General features: G+C 51.3%; 1 protein-coding gene and 1 long non-coding RNA gene across 2 annotated transcripts; one reads left to right on the forward strand and one right to left on the reverse strand.

The window, feature by feature from the left end:
• Positions 3,642-5,264, reverse strand: ANKRD9 (ankyrin repeat domain 9). The gene is made up of 2 exons (XM_021401243.1): positions 5,049-5,264; positions 3,642-4,843 (listed from the first exon to the last, which is right to left on the reverse strand). The coding sequence occupies exon 2, from the start codon at positions 4,790-4,792 to the stop codon at positions 3,914-3,916; it is 879 nt and encodes a 292-aa protein (XP_021256918.1). The 5' UTR covers positions 4,793-4,843; positions 5,049-5,264; the 3' UTR covers positions 3,642-3,913.
• On the forward strand, positions 7,638-12,838 carry LOC110402024. The gene is made up of 2 exons (XR_002440828.1): positions 7,638-10,499; positions 12,356-12,838. It is a non-coding gene; the product is annotated as an uncharacterized LOC110402024 (long non-coding RNA).

Consider the following 21,726-nt stretch of genomic DNA (forward strand, 5'->3'; position numbering starts at 1 on the left):
CGCAAACAAGGATTAGGAAACAAACCTGGCACCCTGCGCCATTTCTTGTAGCTGTCTTTACATGCCTTTGTACTGGACCTTCATCCTTCCTATTTTCAGCTTCATTTTCAAAGCAGTCTGTAACTGCAGCCCTGCCGTAGCCATGGCCTCTGCCTGCATCTATCTCTGATCAGCTTCCTGTTCTCCTTAACTCGATGCCTGCCTGGTTCAGTTTGCAGGAATTGTCCACACGGAGGAGCCTGTTCATTAACAGCCCCCTTTCTCTCTGAAGCTGTCTGAAACGCTCATCTCTTTGCAGCCTGTTTTCATTGTGCAGCGCTGTGTTAAGCTGGTGTTGGGTGTGATATTCCATATCTGTGCATCTTCGTGAGGGAGGTGATTTTCAGGTGTGTAACACCTGCATCTTCTGCTGAATGGAAGGTGCCTGCCTCTGGCAATGCTCCTACCAGCCTATGGTACGATCCTGCTTTTATGGCAGAACAGTACATCAGCGAGTAGGATTGAGGCAAATGTTACAGTAAGGGGATTTTTAAACTATTTAAGCCGCCTAGTTTTGTGTTTGCATCAGTTTAAGTTCTTAATATTTTGGGTAAAAGAAGACTGTCGAAGATACTAAATCCGCCTTTTAACTGAGTTACACACGATCAAAACAGACTTGAGCTCCTTCGGCAGGTGCTGGGCAGGCTAAATGTTGTGACTCCTGAAATATTTAAAGGAGCTGCACAGAGGAGTTGATAGCAAAGAGGAAAAAAGCAAAAGTAAAGCACTGCTTCTCTCCCCTTGCTTTCAGAATCAAACTGTTTCAGGCCGTCTTAGCAAATAGAATCAGTTTGTACTAAAAGGTGGGTAGCAGAGAAATATTCTTTTTTCTTGAAAGTGCAACACATGGGAATTATTTATTATCTTTCCTCGTTTCATGATAGAGAGCTTTTCAGATGAACTGACTATAACTAAGCTTTTCAGGAATGCTGGCTCTCTATACAGCTGTGTATGCATTTGAAAGCATTTCCCACAGATGAGCAAGATGCCTTGTGTGCCTAGATGTGACCTGTGAGGTCACACAGAAGAGTTTGTCCTTACCCGTGGGCTTTTGCAGTGTTAGAACCTGGTGTATCTCCTTACCCACACTTTGTGGCCAGCTCTCTGACTAGCACTGGCAGTGCCCTTCTGCAGAGATGTAACGACTGTCCCAGTTTGCTTTATTAAGCTTGACAGTGGTGTTGCAACTGGCAGTAATTGACAAAGGCTGACAGCAAAATTGCCAAGAGACAAAGAACAGAATGGGCTGTGGAGCCTGACCCTGGGGGCCTGGTGCTGTAGGACAGGCGTGCTGGCAAGTCGCTGCGAGGAGAGCTGTTGCCTCTATTGCTTGCTCTGTGGCTAAACAGAGGACTTCTGTTTCCAAAGCTGAGAAGCCCCAGCCTTTTTCCAAGCTGTGACTGTTTGAAAACAAGCCTGGACCCAGCCGGGTGAGTGATCTGTGCAGTCACCGGTGTGGTTTGCCCACATTGCTAGACGAAGCATACCAGACACACTGGCAAGGCACACGTGGTGAGGTCCATCAGTGACCTTCAGCAGAGTAATCCCGGCATGGGCTCAGCAAGGCAGCGACAGGTTTGACTTCTGTCCAAGAATAACAGGAGGGGCACAGCAATTAGCTGACTTTGGACCATCACACCATAGTGAGGGGGGAACCCTTTCTATTTGCTTAAGTAAATTAGTCTACTGAAGTGAATTACCTGAAAGCTAGTGGCAGGGATGCAGGGAGTCACAGGGGCAGGAGGCCTTGAGTTGTTCCATCGACGGGCTCACTGTGAGTACAGGTGGGGCCTGTTCTACATTGCTTGCGCAAGAGGATTTTTTGAATAGAATCCAGGTGGTGGTAAGGCCACGTCCTGCCCCACTGCCATGCTTTTCTAATATGTAATTAACCTCCTGGCTAAGAATCCAGAGCATCTTCCAGCGCTCAGTTCAGCTAACCAACTCCTTGTTGGTGCATCTCATGATGCCTTTGTCAGCAAGGTTGGTAAACCTTTCCCAGCCCATCTCTGCCTGCTCCCTGACCTCCAGACACTTCCCATGTGCAAGTTTGCTCTGATTGCTGCACTTTTCATTGGTTCTGGAAGATAGTTCCACAGCATTATTCCAAAAGCACTGGAGAAAATGTACTCAGATGAAAAACCTAACAACATAGATTTTTTTTCATTAAGCTGCTAAGAGAGGGATAAGTTCTTTGGATTTCTGTATTTTTTATCACCAGCAAGTTAGCTGAAAAGAGAATAGTTAGAACTGTTGCATGCTTTCCAACATGGGGCCTGAATTTCCTGGTTCCCCAAGGAACATTTGCTCTTCTAGGAAACATTTTCAGTGCCATCAGTTTAAGAGTAGCAATCTTCTTCATTACATCTCAAAATTCAGAAGCATGGCTAGTCTTTTATTGGGTGTGCAGGATGGAGATTTTTTTTAAGATGAAATACCGCTCATCTGCTGAAGAAAAAATAACTTATAGTGCCTCATTCTGTGATATTTTTTTTTTTTTCTAACCAAGATGAATTTGTGAATAAAGGAATTTATGTCTTGAACATGGCTCTCAATGCATCAGTTCTGTGATGATCCTGAGGGGAACTACAGTGCTAAAATAGTTCAAGTGCCAAATCGCTCCCTGGCTATAACTTGAATCATCAAAACAAAACCCTACGGTTTCACTGCTGCCTTCCAACAATAGAGGCAGTGCTGCAGCTTGGGGGCCTAGGAGATTTCCATCATGGAAGTGGTGGAGCCAGCACAGCTCACTCCCACGGGGCAGGCAGGGGCAGTGCCAGTTTTACAGGAGCCAAGCAGCGCAGCTGCCTAGGATTGTGCAGAGTAAAGGTTACAGAACAAAGAACTTAATGCTGCACCCTTTGCTCAGGACATAAGTTTTGCAGCAGGACCTTGCCCCTAGAGGGGTTTTCCATCTGGAGCAGCTGTGAGGATGTTTTATGTGCCTTGGAGCATCTCATAAGGGATATCTGAACCAAAGCCATTACCTCTTCCTGGGGATGGGCAGTGGGAGCTGTAATCCACATGAAAAGCTGCCAGATTGCCACATCCAAGTAAATCCCTCTGAGAAGCAGAGGGAAGGCAGGCAGAAGTCGGCTCTCTTGCATGCCCCTTGCCAGCCTCCTCATTGCCCTGAAGCGATGGCACCTTGCCCTGCAGCAGGCACAGAGGGCTCTCTGGTCCTGGCTCCTGCGGGGGCAGGAACAGCTCTGGCCAGCTTTGCTCTGCTCCTGCCCTCAGCATGGCTCTCCCCAAGGAACAGAAAGAACATTGCGAGGAAGCCAACTGCTGTTTGTGCCTGTTTCAAGATACAATTGGCTCAGCTGCATATCCCTGCCAGCCTTGTTTAAGGAGGTTTTAATAGTAATGTCTTCTCTCTGGTTTTGTGTACAAGATTAGGAAGTTTTCATCTGTGCCTTTAAAAAAAGCCTACATCCCTGCCAAGATGTATTAGGAGAGCTGCTAAAAAGGAGTCATCCTGTTCCAGGACTGCTCAGCTTATGTAACAGGGAACTCCTAACGAGCAGATACTCCCCCCGTGCGCTCTCGGCAGGCACATGCCATTTCGGAGTTTTCAGCTGCTTGATTGATACTTTGGATCGTATCTGTTGCTGGTTTATTTAGAGATATTTACAAATATATTCTCCCCCATATCCATTTGTACAGGCCGTGTAATGTTTTTATAAAACGCGGAATAGACCTCACCTCACCACAAGGATCTTTAAATAAAATATATTGTAAAGTGCCAGATACAATTGTTTTAAAAAAGACAGTTCCAATTAAAACAGGTGTTTGGCTGCCTCAGGGGCAGCTTCTCGCACCGGGACATTTCCAGCACGAGTCTTTCTGCCAGGTGGGCAGGAGGCCCCCTCTAGCTCTCCAGCTTCAAGTCCAAAGGCTTTAGGAAATGCGGCAGAGGCAGATCGTCCAGAGCCTCCGGGAAGTGCTCGGGTGCAATGGTCCTGATCAAGACACGCATCGCTCCGACAAACAGCGACGGGGGAGCCAGGCCTACCAGGCACCGGAACCGGCTCTCCCCCAGCAAGTCCTGCCACTGCTGCCGCTCGTCCAGCAGCTGTTGCTTCATAGCGAACCGCAGGTCCTGAGGCACGAAGAGGAAGAGGCAGTCGAGGCAGAGCAGCTTGGCGCGCACGTTGGCCGCCGGCGCTCGGCCTACCTGCTGCAGCAGGGTGTCCAGGGGGGTGTTCCCCAGGCCGTCGCGCAGGCAGGGCGACGCGCCGTGCCCCAGCAGCAGCAGCAGGCACTCGGGCCGCACCATCTCGCAGGCCAGGTGCAGGGCCGTCTTGCCGCCCTCCACGCGGCTGCAGCCCCGGCGGTCCAGGTGGGCGGCCCGCTCGGCCGGCGGGAAGGCCTGCACGGCCTTGAGGATGCGGAAGAGGATGCGGACGCGGTTGTAGCGGACGGCCATGGCCAGGTGTGGGGCCGAGGCCTGGCAGCAGCTGAAGCTCTGGCTGGGCACGGCCAGCGCGCTCTGCGGGAACTTAGCGAGCAGGTGCTGGGCGTAGGGCTGGTGGTCGTGCACCAGGGCGTAGAGCAGCGCCTCGGAGGGCGAGTAGAGGCTCACCTTGCCCCCGTCCTCCCAGTGGAAGACCTCCATGGTCCGCATGTCCTCCAGGAACCAGACGGGCAGCAGGTCGCGCACCGCTTGGTAGAAGGCGAAGGAGGATTTCTTGCACTGCTTCTGCGACTGGGCGCCGAGGCCGCCGACCCACCGCACGCTCCAGGGCATGGCGGGGGGCTTCCTCTCGTCCCGGCGAGCGGAGACCGCATCGGCACCGACCTGCGGAAGCGGAGCGCCGTGAGGAGCCGTGAGGAGCCGTGCAGCCGGGGCCGCCTGTCTGCACCCCGGAGAGCAGAACTCCCCGCGTCCCCGGTGCTCGGGAACCCGGTGTCTTCTCAGCTTGTCTCCTTCCCTCCCTCCCTCCGAACCCCGCTTGCTCGGGACCCCCTCCCGCTGCCGGTTCCCGGCTCCGTGCCGCACTCACCTCGCCGCTGAGCTCCGTGCCGGCGCGTTGCGGAGGGGCCGAAGCGCGGCGCGGCGCCGCCGGGGCCTTTTATCCCCACCCCCCGCCCCGGGAGGCGAAGGTCGGTCAGGACCCGGGAACTGTCCATCCGCCGCCGATTGGCGGCCGCCCCGGCCCCCCGAGCGCCCATTGGCTGCGGGGGGAGGACGGGGCCCTGCACCACCGCGTGCGTCACGGGAGGCAAAGTTCCAAGAAACTTGGGAGGCCGCGCGGAGCGCGGGGGGGGGGGGGGGGGGGGCGGGGCGTGCGAGCCGGGGGTCGGGGCGCTCCGAGCGCTGCGGCCTCGCAGGTGGCTCCCGGTGCCCAGGTGTGCTCGCCGCGTCCGTGCAGAGCACGGCCCCGCCCGTGGCAACTGCAGCCCCTTCGGGCACCACGCTGTGTCGGAGGAAAGGTGACACAGCCTGCGGCGGCAGAACGTGATGTCCCAGGACGGTTTGAGTTTGATGACGATGTGTATTTTATGTGCGGACCGGCAGACGCGGTTTGTTTGTTTGCAGTCCCGCCTGGGTTTAATCACTTTGAATTAAGTAACTGATGTTATTGCTTATCTGGCTATGAGAGGGCTTATCACGGGTTCCTTGGCACACGATGGAGATGACCCCATCGGCGCCGCCGTGGCGTTGCATGGCCCTCTGACACGTCCTCTTGCAGCTCCTTCTCCTTCGCCCTCCCCCAGCACATCGAGCCTCCAGTTTCTCCAGCCACTGGGCAGCTCGAGGCCGCTCACTGCCCCGAGACCCACGTGGCACAAAGGGGAAAGCTCTGCAACGGGCGTCGTGCGTTACCTGTGGTTTTTATGAAGAACATACTGGCCAGTGACTTAATGGGCACGACTGTGGGTGGCATTAAGGGCAGTATCAAAATAGCCAATGTGAACGATGGTGTTGAACATAGTTAATGTTTAGCATTGTTCTTGAGCAGGAGATAAAAAAAAGGGCGATTAATGCATCCCTCAGTTCTGAACGGGCTGAACGATGCCGGTGTTGGGCTTGTTGAGCTAGTCTGGTGCTGAACATTTACCGGTTTCCCCTATTGCAACCGGGCTGAGGACCAAAGTTCAGCAGCGTTTGGACACAGCCCCCAGGCCGCAGCGCTGGAGCAGCCGAGCCGCAGGTTTGCTTTAAGCCTCTGGAGGTTTTGTCAACAACTCGGGCGGAAACCCAGTGTCCTGCTTAGCTGAACTTAAACATCTTGAGGGGGAAGTAGCGGGCGAGGGGTCGGCGAGCAGTTGCTGGGCTGCAATGCTCGCGCAGTATGGCCCCCTCCCACTGCGGGTGCATCGATGACCTCCCAGCGGCATCCCCTCTGCAGAACATGCTGCTCCTCCTGGCGGCCCATGTTTGTGTCATGGCTGTGGGCACCATGGCCCCGCTGCTGGCCCTGAGCCCCCTGCTGAAAGCAACAACCACGGCTCCCTCCCTCAGCCTACAGTCTCCTCCTCACTCCTGTGTGCCTCTCTGCTTCCCGGCTCGGCTCCACGTGAGTCATTGCTACAGGGCCCGAAGCCCTGTAACCCTGGTCCAGTTGCTTTCTCTTCAGTAGGATGGGGTCAGCTCCTTCCTGACCCACAGTGTGAAAGAAAATCTGTGTTGGGATCAGCACGGTGAGCAAGCCTTCTCTTATTACCTTCATTTCCTGGCTGCCACTGAGCTGATGCGATGCCCTTCCAAAAACCTGCATCCCAGGAACACTTGGGCACCCGAGCACAGCTCAAAGCCTCCTGTTCTGGGCAGGGCACAGCTCTCCCAGCCCTGGGGTGAGGGCCGTGCCACAAGGGCAGGCTGCTCCCAGACATCAGCCTGGCTGGATGGGGGTTCTTCGTCAGAACCCAAGTTTAAGGTTTTGAAATTCATTTTTTTTAAGCCAGCCTCAGGAGGAGAGGGTCCTTCATGTCTATCTGCAATCTCAGGCCCTCAGAGGTGCTCACAGGCCACGGGTGTCCTTTTTGGCTGGGTTAGTGACTACCCCTTACTGAACCTTGATTTTCTTACCTGTGATAAGTGAGCCACGTTCATCCTTTCTGAAACCAGCACAGAACCACAGCAAAGATTGAATTTAATCCGGTCTGATACAGGAGGGAACTTAAAAGTGTGCCTGTCCCTTAGAAGACCAAAGGGGCTTTTGGGGAGCTCTGTTGTGAGAGGGAGCAGGGTCAGTGGGCTCCTGGCGTCCACTGATGGCAGTGGCCTTCAGCTCGATGCTGCTTGTTAAAAATATTGTCCCAGCTGTATTAATACGACCAGACTGGATTGCATCTGAGCTGAACATTGTGAGCCTAAGGCAGGACATAAATATAGAATCAAAACAGCCTGACATAAGAGTCATCTGTCCTCTTCTGCGCGAGGAGCAAAGGGGAAGGAGGGCGAGTGTGTTCTGGAGCGGCTCTGGGGCACTTCCAGGCCTTGCCCTGAGCTTCCATCAGCCCTGCACAGGATCTTGGGGCACAAGGGACCCTGGCCTGTCTGTGCCAGAGGACTGTGCGCTCAGCACATTTTTATCCTGGGGTTACATTTGCCTAGACAAAGTCTGCAATCATGAATGACTATTTGTTTGATGTGTTTGCCTAACAGGATTACCCTTATCGTAATGATAGAGCAGCCCGGCCTTGGCACAGCTAAAGCCAAGGGTTGGGGGGGTGGTGGTCAAGCTCCTGCCTCCCTTGCCCCGAATGCAGCCTGTCTCTGCTACCTTGGCAGCACCCAGCCGGTACTTTGCTGGCATTTGGTGCTCTGCTTTTGGAAAGAGCACCTGTGGCGTGTGGTGCTGCCTGCTGACATTGCACTGGGCATTTCTCTCTCTGCACCTGAAAAAAAAAAAAGAAATAATATTAAAAGGTTAGAAAAAGGATACAGTATTTTGCAATGAAGATGCCTTCCCTGTGGGGAATTGCTCCAAGTGGGTGCTTGATTGAACTCAGGGTGAATCTATGGCCCTCTGGTTCCCTGGGAATAGAGCTGTAGGGAATGAACTAAGAAGTTGCTTGCTTTCTGCATTGTATACCATGAACCTGCCTAAAACCATCGCATCTGTTTGTATATCTGTGATTATTCAAATGTGCTGATTTGAAAGGCTCAAGGCAGCCCTAGGCCGAGCCCTCCCCTGCAGTGCTTCCAGCAGCAGTGAGCAGGGCCCTGCTGATGCCCACGCCTGCTCCTGGCCAGGGACCTTCTCCCTTTCACTACTGTTCTCCCTGCCTGAAGCCAGCCTCCCCGCACCAGATCCAGGCGCTATTTGCAGCAGCAGAACCCACCGCCTGCTTCTTGCCGCTTCCCAAACAAGCAGGATCCTCTATTTATAATGCGCTATAATTGGCTCAGATGAAACTTGTGGTTATCGGGCTGCTGGGGCCTCCAGGGACGCTGATGCCGCAGGGTATGGAGGTCTGCAGTGTGAGCCGTGTGCTCACAGACCCCTGCTTTCCACAGCGCCCTGTATTTGTCAGGGATGTGTGGGTCCGCTTTTCTTAGATGAGGTTTTGTGGCACGGAGGCACTGCAAAGCCAGGAAGAGAGAAATCTTCCCACCGCGCCCTGAAGATGCTTTTCACCAAACCCATCATTTTTAACCCCAAGGCTTTTATAGCAGGGATGTGAGCAGGGCTCTGTGGCCCCAAAATGACCAGCTCCATCACCGGGCCTAAACTGCTTGTGTTCGCTACATTTGATGTAGCACCTGTTTGTTTTTTCTGGGGCGTGTGACCATGTGCAGCCCACGAGGGATCCAGCTGTGCGGACTGAAATTACCCCGACCTCGTAGCTGGACAGAGGATGAGGTGCCGGGGTCTGGGAAAAGGCAAAGCACTATGGCTCTCCCTCTTAGAAGCAGGTCCATGTGTCGTCGTGCTCACCCCAGGGCTGCATTTGGGCTGCTGTTGCTTTCTAAACCCCTCTGCCATGACAATAGTAAAATGTGATGGATACATGGCCAAGCAGGAGGATTAAAAAAAAAAAATAGAGAATGCTTTGCATATCTTTGAGGGCTTATTTTTATTCCCATTTGTTCGTTCTCTCAGCTCTTGGCTGCCAGAGGGTTTGCAGAAATAACAAAGGGGGGTGAGGGAAGGGCCAGCGCTTTGGGGGGCTCCTCCCAGTGGTGGAGGAGGTTGCAGGCAGCTCCAGCAGCACCTGTGGGCTCCATCCTCCGCGCTGGAACAGGAAATCTGCTTGCTTCGTGTTTGAAAAAGAAGATTGATTTATCAGTCAAAAGCCCTTTTGCTGTGAAGTGCTGCTTAGAAGAAATCTTTCTTCCCCTTTCATTTCATAAAAACGCACTCAGAAATCTCCTAGCAGTGCCTGGGGCTGCTCTGCTGCCAAGAAATCCCCCGGGTCTGTTGATTAAGCCTCTGTGATATTTCCGGTTTCTCTGTAATTGTTTTCTAATGAAATTTTCAAATCCGAGTATAATCAGGAGGTTGGACCACAGAGAGCTCACAGCAGGGCTCCTCATTTGGATGTTTCTTTTCCTAAATCAGTAGCTGTCTTCTGCACGGAGATGAGAAAGTAATTTGCTGTATGTAAAGATGTCCACGATCCAGGTGGCAATGTCTTTTACCTGCAGCGTTCTGCACTAACATCGTTTTATGCAGCTCTCCATTGCTTTTGCCACTGAAATTATCGTTGCTGTCTGATCAGATTTGCCTGTTCGTTTGTCTTTTTGTGGGTTAGCGAATGGCTGAGGGATTACAGCGTGGTTATCCCTGCCAGAATTCCCCGGTGCTTCTGTGTATGCATTTTAGTGAGAGGCTGTATTGCAATGCTGCGTTGTGCCCTGAATTTAGCCATGGGCTCATGCTCCCAGGTATTGCCCGCGCTCCGTGGCTTTCTTTGCTTCCTGCTGTGCCTCCAGCCCAGAAAACAGAAACACAAGAGAGCTGAAAAGGTTATGTAAAGGGGAGACAAAATGTGTGACAAAACCAAAAGAGCTATAAACAGGAACCCGGTATAAATAGCGAGCTGAGAAACACCCGAGCCCAGTTGCTGCATGGCATAAAGGTCGGCTCCGCTCCCTGACCCATCCTGTGACCCTAAGGAGCGGTGCTAGGGCATGCGGGGGGGTTGTGGCACTTGGGCAAGGTCTTGGGCTCCTTCCTTATAAATGGCATGGCAATGGGACAGGGCAGGTTGTGATGGTGAGTTCTGTACAGCTCCAGGGGTGGGATTTTGCGTGAGCAATGGAACTTCCCAGAGTTTCATGCGGCTCACGCAAAGACAGGCTGATCTTGCAACCCGTGTGCTTTATGGAGCAGAAAAAGCCTATGGTTTGGCCAGCGTTCAAGCACCTTTCTTTGTTGTCCTTGTGATGTGTCAGATAAGGGTTCAAGGTCTTTGGTTGCTTACATAGAATAAAAGCAGCTTTTCTTAAGTTGCTGCTGGCATCTGTGGGCTCTGGGCGCTGCTCTGTTGCTCTGATCTCGGTAAGTAAGATGAGAAAAATGGGGGGGGGGGGGGGGGTGTACTGTGTGCTGTGTGGTAAGGCCCCCAGCAGATCCCAGCATGTGCCTGGGGTTGTGCCCATGCTGCCATGTTCTGTGGGGTTGTGGCCGAGCCCGGGGAGCGTGACAGAGCGGGGAGGTGGGGACAGCAGGCTGCTCCTGCGGTCATGCCCAGGGTGATGTCGTGTGCTGAGGTCCTCAATAAATAGATGCTCTAATCTGCACTCTACTGCAAAATAATCATTTAATTACCCTACCCCAAACGCCAGATTTTTTTCTGTCTTATTCTGTCTTTTCTGTCTTATATAATATATGTAAGGATCGCTTTCTTAAGCTATCTGAAACCAGGATAACCAGCAGCTCACTTTCGTTAGATGAGGAGCATGCTGTAACCACCGGTGCTCCTCCAGCAGAGCTTCCTCCTGAGGTCTGCTCCGACCAGCCTTGCTGCAGGAGCAGTGCATCAGCAGCCGAAGGTTACCCCCTGCAGTAAATCTAAGGCTACTGCAGGTGTAGCACGAGCTGGATTGCATTTAGTGGTGTAGAAAAAAAAAAAAGAAAAAGAAAAAGGAAGGAAGGAAGGAAAAAAGCAACTTGTTCCACTAGAATCCGATGGCTCTCATGCTGCCTTGTCTTATCACTATCAGGCTCTATAACAATTTGGTCCTCCTCCTGCTTGTAAGATCCTTTTTCTGGAAAACTGAGCTCCTGGGGAAAGTGGTGGCCACAGACATCACCCACCCCAAGGTCTGCCCATGCTTCAGGAGCATCTATCCCAGCAGACCCAACCCAACCTGCTTCATTTTGGGGCTGCAGCAAGGCTTGGCAATCCCACCAAGAGAGCAGGGCTCGGAGCTTTGTGCCCCCCTACACATGCAGACCCCTGAACACTCAGCAGGCTGCTGGCACGGCCCTCAGCACGGCCCAGTCTGTGTATTCTCATGCAAAATTCAATAAATTCAGCATTTTCAGGAACTTGGCTTAATCAGGGTTTTCAATCTTCTCCTTCATTGCCTTCTAATATACCCTCCTAACAATTAAATCTGGGTGCTGGGAGAGCGCCAAATGCAGGGCAAAAGACTTCGTTTTTCTTTCCTGTAATTAAATGTCATGTTCACTGCTGTCTCTCTCACATTATTAAGTGTCCAGGCATGGTCTAAAGCACCCATTGGTGGATTTCCATTGGGTCTGTTTGGAGCCCACCTCCTGCTCAGCCCACATGGAGCAGACGTGGGGCCCTAAAAGGGAGGAAGCAGCTTTCTAGAGCTATCCTGGGAAAAACAAGCCTGCAAAACCTCCCCCCTGTCTCCAGGCGTACTATGAAAAATATATTATGTGCCACCAGGTGCTGTGACGAGGCATGGTGGGAGGGGACAGCTGGTGGGACAAGCTGAGATGGGGCTGTTGCTCCTCAGCCCTCCTAGCCCAGGGGCACCTCATCTCCCAAGGGGCGACCTGGCTGGGGGATGTCCCGCCCCTGCCTTCCTCACCTCCTCCCGCATCCCTCTTTGCTTTGGACAAACAGGCCTGAAAAGGGAGCCTTTGTTTCCAGTCGCATCAGGGGAATGGCTCCTCGTGGTACCGATAACCCTGTTTGCAAACAAGCGGACAGGCCTGACTACAAACAGGAGGCTCACAATGAATTGTTTTCTCTTGTTTTCGGCACTTTGCCGTGTGAGATGCGTGACTCACCGCATGTGAGGAGCCTGAGCGTTGGCATCCCTGGGAGCTCAGCCCTTGATGACAGTGGGGTTTGTGCATGTCTGTGTCTGGATCACAGAGACCTTGGCATGTTTGTCCCCAGGTGGCCAATAAATGTGGGTTTTCTTCATTATCAGGGTGCCTGCTGAAGATCTGAAAATCATAGAATTGGCGGATCATGATGATTGGAAAAGACCTCTAAGATCATCTAGTCCAACCACAACCCATCCCACCATGCCCACTGACCACGTCCCTCAGTGCCACATCTCCACGGTTCTGGAACACTTCCAAGGGATGGTGACTCCCCCACTTCCCTGGGCAGCCTGTGCCTGTGCATCATCACTCTTTCTGAGGAGAGATTTTTCCCAATATCCAACCTGAATCTGGTGAATAGAAGTGCCACGTGCATCTGCACAGCGGTGTCGGAACACCTGACCCACACAGGGGTCAGCTAACATGGGTTTCGGGCTTGGGTAACGTCTGGGAGAGGATGAGAAGTCCAGTGCAAGGAAAAGCAATGCTCAGCAAGCTGAGGCTGGGGTGCGTGTGTTTTTATTTCTACCTTTGGCTGAAAACTGTTGGCTAAAATGCGAATAAAAAGCACTGCTGTTATTTTCTCAGCCTGTTCAAACTGCCATGAAAAATATGACCATTCTGTTCTTTTATAACCTCTTATAAGCACTCATTTTTAGCTTGCACTCCTCAGAACCCATAAAATAAATGGGCAGAAACGCCATAAAAATGAACAAAATCCTCAAACATGGCCAGTTCATATACCTAGTGTCTTATTAAATGCTTATTTTTTTAAAATCCCTCTCCTCACATAAATATGTGATTGTTTATAAATCTGTAACTAATTTTAAACTATTGGAAACAGCTTCATAGTGGATCGACCCTATAGAAACAGAGCTTTGCACTGGGATGCCAGCTGACTGTACTAAAGGATGAGAGCACAGCAGATGTGATGCATTTGAACATGATCAGAAAAGTTTTGCCTAGAAAACTCATCGGTTTCTAGGAAAAAAAAAAAAAAACAAAAAAAAACTAGCACTCTAGGTTAGAGTACACTTATTCCATGTGTTTGGCTTTAACTAATACACAAATATGTATCCCCACATGCTCTCATTTGTCACATGCAGTAAATTGGAGAGCTGGAGCAGCCATCTCCTCTCTCCTATCCCAATATCCTGCGTGCTCATTGCAGTGACAGGCTGAGAACAGCGCTCTGGAGCAGATCTGCAGGAGCAGGGCCAGCCCCGAACAGGCTGGCACGGCTTCAGCTGCTCTGAATGTGAATCACACCCATCTAGGCCAGAGCTGGAATGTGCCTTTGGCATGGGTAGGCGCACTGCAGCTTCTCCAAACCAGGGCACGTGTGGCCTGAGATGCTGTGTGTGGGAAAGAGCTGGGCAGAAGCAGTTCGTGGTACCAGCCCGGAGCTGGCATCCCTGTCTGGATCTCCATGCCTGGGCACAGAAGGGAAGAGAAGAGCAGTTTGGGTCCCAGACTTGCAGAAATAGGGGGCTGACCTTACATCTTCCTGCTGCAAAGCGGCCACCTGAGTGCCATGTGGTCACCCCAAAGCCTGGCACGGCCAAGAGAACTGGGGCCACAGCCACCGATCACTTGTTGAGCTGGGAAAGGGACCGAAGCCAACGAGTTTAATACCATCATGTTCACGTAGAGTAGTCCCATGCCAGTCTTTAAAGTGCTAAACTGGAAGTGAAATCAAGATTTTTCTCACCACTGGATTTCATTCAGCCTTTCCAAATGGCTGAGTGCCGTATGCACTGAAACTGTTTTGATAGCCTCATTCATCCTGAACAGCCGAAGATTTTCTAAAAAACAGTTCTGTACCCTGCAAGCTGCTCAGGTAGCAACGATGAACCTCAGAAATGTTTTGGTGCACATCTCAGAACCCTCCAACCCAGGCTGTAAGCGCCGGTGCTATCTCACATCAGTCTTCTTATTCTAGTACAGACTTTCCCCAGCAGGATGATGGTGTATGAAACAGCTCCCAGTGAGATGAGCTCAGGAGCTGGGCTCTGCGTTTGGGGCCCAAGCAAGCCCTCTAGGGAAGCAGTGTAATCTGCTGGGCAGTGTTCAGCTGGGTGGAACAGCTCTGGGGGCTATGGGTACACCAGGAACTGGTGCTAGGTGGTGTTTCCCAAGGTTCAGTCTTCCCAAAGTTCAGTCTCCAGAGGAACGGTACAGAGGATGTCACAGGATGTGTGACTCATACTTAATGGGACTGAGCTGTTTTTGTCATTGTTGCTGCCTCAAATGGCCTGGGAAAGGCTCCCTGGGAAAGGTCCCACTGTTGCCTGCCCCCCTGCTGCTGTGGGGCTCAGGAGGCTCCTCCTGGGCAAGGCAGCAGGGTCAGGACTGCGTGCATCCTTCCTGCTGGCTGCAGTGGGTATTCTCTCCTGAGGTGGGAGAAGGCACACAGGCACTGGGAGGACCATTCTGAGGACCTTCTGCCATTGGGGCTGTCAGTAAGACCCAAGAGCGCACACTCTCCAGAAGGGCTCCCTTGGTTTCTCCCAACGGGGATAGCCATGGTGGCAGGGAACCAAGGAGAGCTTCCCAGCCTGTTTGCTAGGGAAGAAGACATCCTGGGCAGTGATGTGAAATCGGATCTGTGTTGTTCTATGCTCAGATCTCACCTTACTTGCCCGTTTCCAGCACGCTGAGCAAGCAGCTGCGTCTCACCCTGGGCTCGTTGCTGAAGCCTGCAATGTTTTGCAGCTTTCATGCTGATCTGAGCACACCGATGGGTAACAGCCTCTAAGGGCCTCCTGGCACTTACCCCTTACACATCTCTTCTGTCCCTCGTGAAACAAAGAGAGAGGAAATGTGAGGGAATCAGCCACCCCCCGCTGTAAAGCAGCCCTTTGCCTGAGCGGCTCCTGTGGAAATGAAGTGTCATTCCGCTCCAGAAAAACAGCAGAGAGCAATCTGTAGAGCTGCAGAGCTTAAAGGTGTGGGGAGAGAAGGAAATCAAGTAAGTGACAATGATGACAGCATCCGTCACAAGCTGAATCAATCAGCAGACGCCCTGCTTGCATTTCCTTACACTCAATAAGGGTTGAATTTTTCTTGTTCCATTCCCGTTGGGTGCTCACATCTCATACAATGCTTCACAAATGCAGATTCCTGCATCATGTGTAAAAAGCGAGGTGCATGGTTTCAGCACAGCTGGTTCCTGTAAAGCTGCTCTGGCTTCAAATATTCAAGGATCCTTTCTGAGCCCCAGGACCTCAGGACCAGGAGCTGGGCTTTTAGTGCTTTCTGCTGGAGGGCTGAGCAGCGCCTGCAAGGAGCCTTTTCTGGCCTGGAGGATGAAGGTGGGCTCCCACCTTGCAAAGGTGTAAGAGTAGGGCTAAGGCTGGCAAAGCCTGAGTGTGCTTCTGAGGGTTAGAGAAGCAGAGCCTGGGTGATGTCCAAGGGCTGTGGAGCTCTGTGTGCCTTAATGATGGTGAGTGCAGTGTGGGCTGCTTCCCTCTGTGGGAGTACCTGCCTATCACAGTCATTCTGAACCGGGACCTGTGGAGCTGGTGTGCTGGGGGATGTTTTGGTGGGGGAAGGTACATTTGCAGTGGTTGGACCCAGGGAGCACCTGCCATAGTGACAAGCAGGTGCTCTTGTGGTGTTGGCACTGCTTGCTGCAGGGAACAGTGCCAGCTGGGCTGAGTTGGGGCGGCTACTGCTCTCCGATGGATTGTCTTGCTGCTTTGGGTGCATTGCTTTTAGGTTGATGTGTGGCTGATCTGGCCCTCCCAACAACGGCTGAATGCTAACAGCTGAAGGCTTAACAGTAATATGCTTAGTGTAATAAGATTTATTATTTTAAATGCCTTATTAAGAGCCCCGGGGACTGGAATCCAAGTGCCCTAGCACAGGTGAGTTCATCCCTCCTCTAGTAGATGCTGATGTTTTATTTTGTGTGTGTGTGTGTGTGTGTGTGTGTGTGTGTGTGTGTGTGTGAGTAAAAAGGTGCTTTGCTCTGTGCTCATCACCCTCAGCTTTTGGTGCTGCTGCTGGTTGCAACAAGGGCTCCTCTGTTGCAGGTTCAGGCCTTTAAGCTGCACAGCCATAGCTGGTTGCTTCATCTAGCCAAGGAATTGGGTTTTACCTGAGGGCATCTGTAATGTGGGGCTGTGAGGGCACAGCCCTTGGCATCCCAACAGCACCACTTGTGTGGGAGTGGTTCTGCCAGGCACCTGGGCATTATGCAACCATCCTTATGCACCATGTACATGCGTGATGCCCTCAAGGCAAGGGAACGGGCCATTGCTCTGTGAGGTGGGAGGGAAAACGCACTTCCAGAAGTTCAGCCCCAGTGAGTTCCCAGACAAAACCTAAATTTCATCTTGATGATAAATATGTTGTACTCCATGTCTGCAACTGCATGCTCAAACTGTACTAGAGAGTTAGAACAGGAATCAAGAAGAAAATGTAATATTCAGATTCAACCAGTGATTCCCTTGAGGGAAATTTTCTCAACTTGTCTGATTCCCCAAGGAGGCGGTATGCCCACAGAACTAATTTTGCAAGTAATGATCAGATGAAATGAGGTTCTATCCACGGCTTAGGAGACCTAACTAGGCACTGGTTGAATTCATATAAAAGTTTTCATGAGTAATAACGGAAAAGAATGTTTGGAAACTTTTCATTGAATAAAATGAACTGAAATACAAAAGCATTTTTCTTCTCAACTTGTGGAATTGATAAATGATAGAATCACAGAATCACGAAGGTTGGAAAAGACCTCAGAGATCATCCAGTCTGACCCCAACCCAGCCCACCATGCCCACCGACCATGTCCCTCAGTGCCACATCTCCACGGTTCTTGAACACCTCCAGGGATGGTGACTCCACCACAACTCTGGGCAGCCAGTGCCAATGCATTGCCACTCTCGATTGCGCCCTCTGAGACTTGCATTGAAGGGAATGCTCCTCCTTTCCGCGGCCTTTGCCCCTCCTGTCAGATCTATCACAGAAGCTGATTTAAGTTCTCACATCATGAGAGATGTAGAAAAGTTGCCAGTTGTCTTGGAAACGCCGGCAGCTACTTATGGGAAAGTGAATTGTAAAGGGCAAGCAGGCAGGCAACTGATTTGTTTCAAATTCAGATTCAGTGTCCCAAATAGCATATGTCTGCTGAACTCCTGCTCTGTCTGGGACCTCTCAAAAAATTTTACTCTCAGGATATTTGGAGGAAAATGCTGTCCCTATTTAACACTACCAGAATGGCTGAGAAGACTGGGGATGACTTATTCCATAGTAGTAGTATGGGATGGAAAATACACTGATTTTCCAATGTGCTCTGCCCTGGGCAGCAGAGGAGCATGCAGAGCACTGGAGCAGGTGAAGGAGATGGGAAGGTTGCCAGGGGAAGTTGGTGTCCAGTGGCTGGTGATGCCCAGAGTTCCCTCAGGCAGAGCGTGGGGAAGTCCTCACATGGAGGTGGGTGTTAATGCCTGAGCCTGGATGAGGTTCCCCTCAGCAAACGCTCATGATGGGTTACTCAGTTTTGCAGTCATTATTTGGTGACAGCCATGCAACGTTCCAGACCATGCAGGAAAAGATATTTTGAACAGAATTGTTAAATGGCACCTGGAGGGAGGCCTACAAGAGGCCCAAAGTCTTCTGGCTGAGATCATCTCTCTGAAGCTAAATGGGATCATGCCCCAGCCCACCATCAGTGTGTGGACCCAAGCTCCCAGAGTGGCCAGTGATCTCCTGGGGAGGGGAAGGACTGCCTCAGAGTACGGGGGGATATTGGTCTGTGCTGAACTGCAGGGTGGAAATATCCTTTTTTTTTTTTAGTTTAACTCTTCTGAGTGGAGGAGTTGCATGAAGGGTTGATTCTCCTCTCCTTTGTGCTGATTTTCCACCAAGCCCTGGTGACTCTGACCTGTGACCAGACAGTGGAAGAGGTGACTTGCTAGCCCAACTCTCTCTGCTGAAGCTCTCAGAGATGCTGCCACAGGTGTGCCTAGTTCCATGCAGATCCACCCTTACTGGATTTGGGGTTGGTTTTCCGAAGGAAATCAACCTACTGGAGCCATGGACATCTATCACAGCAGTTGATGCTGATGCCTCTTGTGTTTTGTGGCTCATCTTTAAGTTTGTCCCTTGGAGCTTGAAAACACAGCTGGTAAAGGGGCTGCTCCAGCCTGCCTTGTGCTTCTGGGAGTTCCTCAGGACTGAACCAGGGCCTGAGGGCTTGACCTTGGGGCATGGTGTGCCCGGCTCCCAGCGGGTGAAGCTGGCAGCTGCCAGCCATGCTGCCCCTCCTTTAGAAGATATGGGCTGGTGTCCCATTTGTGGCTCATGCAAGATCCTTTGAAATCCTTTTTGGAAGTGGGGATATTTCACTTTTCTCATCAGATGCCAGTGTGGGAGCAGTCCAATTAACCTCCTGGCAGACTGGAGCAGTGAGCAGCAATTGCTTTGTTTCTAACCACTGCATTGGTTGCATAGTTGTAGTGTTTCCTTTCCCCAAAGCAGTTGCATTTTAGAGGCTGGTAACCATTCACTTAAACTTCCTCCTTGCTGAGAGGAGAGGCATCTTTTGTTGCTTGCTCATACAAAATACAGCAGCCTGTGGATAACACAGATTTCAGCCCTAGATGCAAAGGAGATCCAGATGGTGTGTCAAAGGCCTCCATCTTGTGTTGTAGGATGGCTGTAAATTGTGTTCATCCTACTTGTAAAGTCTGCTTTGCTTTTCATGGGACTGAGCAGCACAGGCAGGCATTTGGCTGCTTTTTTTTTTTTTTTTTTTAATTTTGCAGTCATCGTTGCTGCTTTTTTTTTTTTTTTTTTTTTTTTTTGTAATAATTTCAAATCCACTAGAGGGCAACATGATCTGGTGTGGGAGAGGGAGCAGCGAGGAAATGGCACGAAGCAGGATGATGGCCGTGGGGATGAGCAAAGGGCTCTGGGTGGGATGGGGCTGGCAGTGGCAGGACGGGAGCAGCTCCCTGGTGGCCCCTGGTTTGAGATCCACTCAGAGATCCCCCACTTTTTAGGGGCATAGGAGATAGCAGATATTCTGTGCTTGGCTACTGCAGCTCAGGCAGAGCAGGACAGGAACGGCCCTGTTGGAGGTGGGGGAGGTGAGGGTGGAGGTGGGCACTTATCAATGAAATGCTCAGGGTTTTGCCAGCTGTGAGGTCAGAGCTAGTGAGCTGCAGTGGCATCTGGCCAGCAACTGCGTGGTGTGGCTATACAATGCGTAAGCCCGAAGACGTGTTTCCTTGGCTGGAAGCTGAACCCTCCCGCTCTGCTGCGAGCACTTCCCCTTCCTCAGAGCGTCCTCTTCCTGCAGCGATTCTGTCCCACACTTCATATCCCAAACTCTGCTGTGACTGAGCAATGTGACCTTTGTCCATAAGGGAAAAAGCGAGCAGGAGGACAGCTGGAGTCTTTATTTGCTCCAGATGCAGTTTCACCATTCACAGCCACCTCTCCATCCAGGTTTCAGTGGGATGCACTATGTTCCCACCGCACAGCTCTCTTCCTTCCCAGCACCTTGGGAATGATCTGAGGGGCTGGGAGACTCCTTCCAGAAGGCTGCCAGGAGAGCCACGTTAATTCTAGCTCAGTGTATTATGTCCCTTTATTTTCCTTCTGTGTTTTTTTTTTTTCTTTCATCTCCTCCATGTTTGGCTGCACAGAAATTTCCACTTCAACCCAACCTGTGGGGTTTTGACAGACAGGCTGATTTACAGTCTACAGCTGGGAGGAGTAGTTAAGGTTCAGCTGCAAGCTCTGGAGCTAAGGTGAGAGTGCTGTATTTCAGCCTAGTCCTATTTTATGTTCTCAGGTATGGAGAGCTGTGGGCAGCTGAAGGAAGGCACAGCGAGTGCCTGCAGCCCTGCAGTGTGCTGGGTGATGTTCCCAAACCCAATTCCCCATCTGCTTTTGTGCACCATATGTGGTCTTCTGGTTTCGAGGGGCTTAGCAGGGAATGCTGCACCCGTGTGTATCCTTCTGGAAGTGAGTTCCATGTTGGAGAAGGGAATGTTAGGCCTGGCCTCTCCCTGGGACTAAACTAATACTTTAAACTACTTCAGGAGCTTCTTAGAAACAGGCCTGGATGGAAATATGCCCAAATTTCTTAAAAACCAATGAAGCAAGAAGGAAGCATGAAATCCTTAGAAAATAATAAAAATGCTGTTTCCATCGCAGAGCCGCGCGATGACTTTGTTAGCGTGCAGGAGCCTTTGCGCAGCCTGCACAGCCTTCTCTTGTCATTCCCTCCCCCTCTGCCTTTCTAAAGGTTTTCGTGGGAGAAGTGGCCAAGGAAACTGCAAACGCTCAATGGAAAATTTAGAAACAGCTCTTTTTGAATGAAAACTATACATATATATATTTAATTGCAGGGACAAGCCTTGCTGTGCTCTTCAGAAAAACTTTACTTAGTTAACTTTTGTGAATGAATCGCTGCCAATCAGAAGGAAGGACTGCTGCTCCTGTCCCTCCTGCTTCCTCTTCGCTGCCTCATCCCCTGAATATGTGCTGCTGATCCTCTGCAGCAGCTGGCTGCTGGAAATTCCCCTTTTGGCCTGGCTGGGGTGGTTGCTACCACTTATGAAGGAGCATAGCTGAAATGTGCTGCGATGAGCCCTGCTGTGCGTGAGGGCAGCAGAGGGTCTCAGGAAAGAGGTGCTCTGCCCCAACACCAGCAAGAGAAAAGCAGCTTGCTGCAAGGCAGCAGGAGCTCCGCAGCAGGTGGCTGGGAATGTATGTGAGAGTTGCAAAAATTAAAATAGAAAAGAAACTTAGAATCACAGAATTGTTTGGGTTGTAAGGGACCTTAAAGCCCACCCAGTTCCACCTCCCTGCTGTGGGCTAGTTCCCCCCACAAGATCTCTTGGCCTAGGGCCCCCATCCAACCTGGCATTGCACCACAGTGTTTATCTTCGGGATGGTCAGGATCTGGGCCCGCAGCAGGGCTTTAGGGGCTCAAATGGGATGGATAAGCAGTGACAATCAGAAGGAAGAATGATGGTGATGGGTTGATGGTTGGACTAGATGATCTTAGAGGTCTTTTCCAACCGTAATGATTCTATGCTTGGGATGCTGACCCTCTAGATGCAGCTGGGAAAGAAATTTGGCACAGGAGAACCCAAAGCACAGTGACCCTGCAGAGTGAGACCCACCGATAGGCAGAGGTGACACCAGCGAGCGTCTATGCCTCTCTGATTCTGCTATCCTGGTTGTGCCCTGGTGGCTGTGTCGTGTACAGAGCTCCTGGCTGCTGCTGTTCCCCAGCTCATGCAGAAGTGCTGTGAGCAGGGGAACTCGGGGCTTGTTCAAGAAAAAGCTCTGATTTCCCAGGCGGTACCAGCTTTGTCTGTACCTGATGGCTGGCTGCATGCAAAGCTGCCCTGTAGATTGTTCTGCGTGTGTTTATTTTATTGCTTTCTTTTTTCTTGCAATGTCATTTTATGTACGTATGTTTTCATCAGACCGAGTGAAAATGTGTAGCAGC

This window comes from Numida meleagris, chromosome 6, assembly GCF_002078875.1.
Source record: "Numida meleagris isolate 19003 breed g44 Domestic line chromosome 6, NumMel1.0, whole genome shotgun sequence".
Classification (NCBI taxonomy): domain Eukaryota; kingdom Metazoa; phylum Chordata; class Aves; order Galliformes; family Numididae; genus Numida; species Numida meleagris.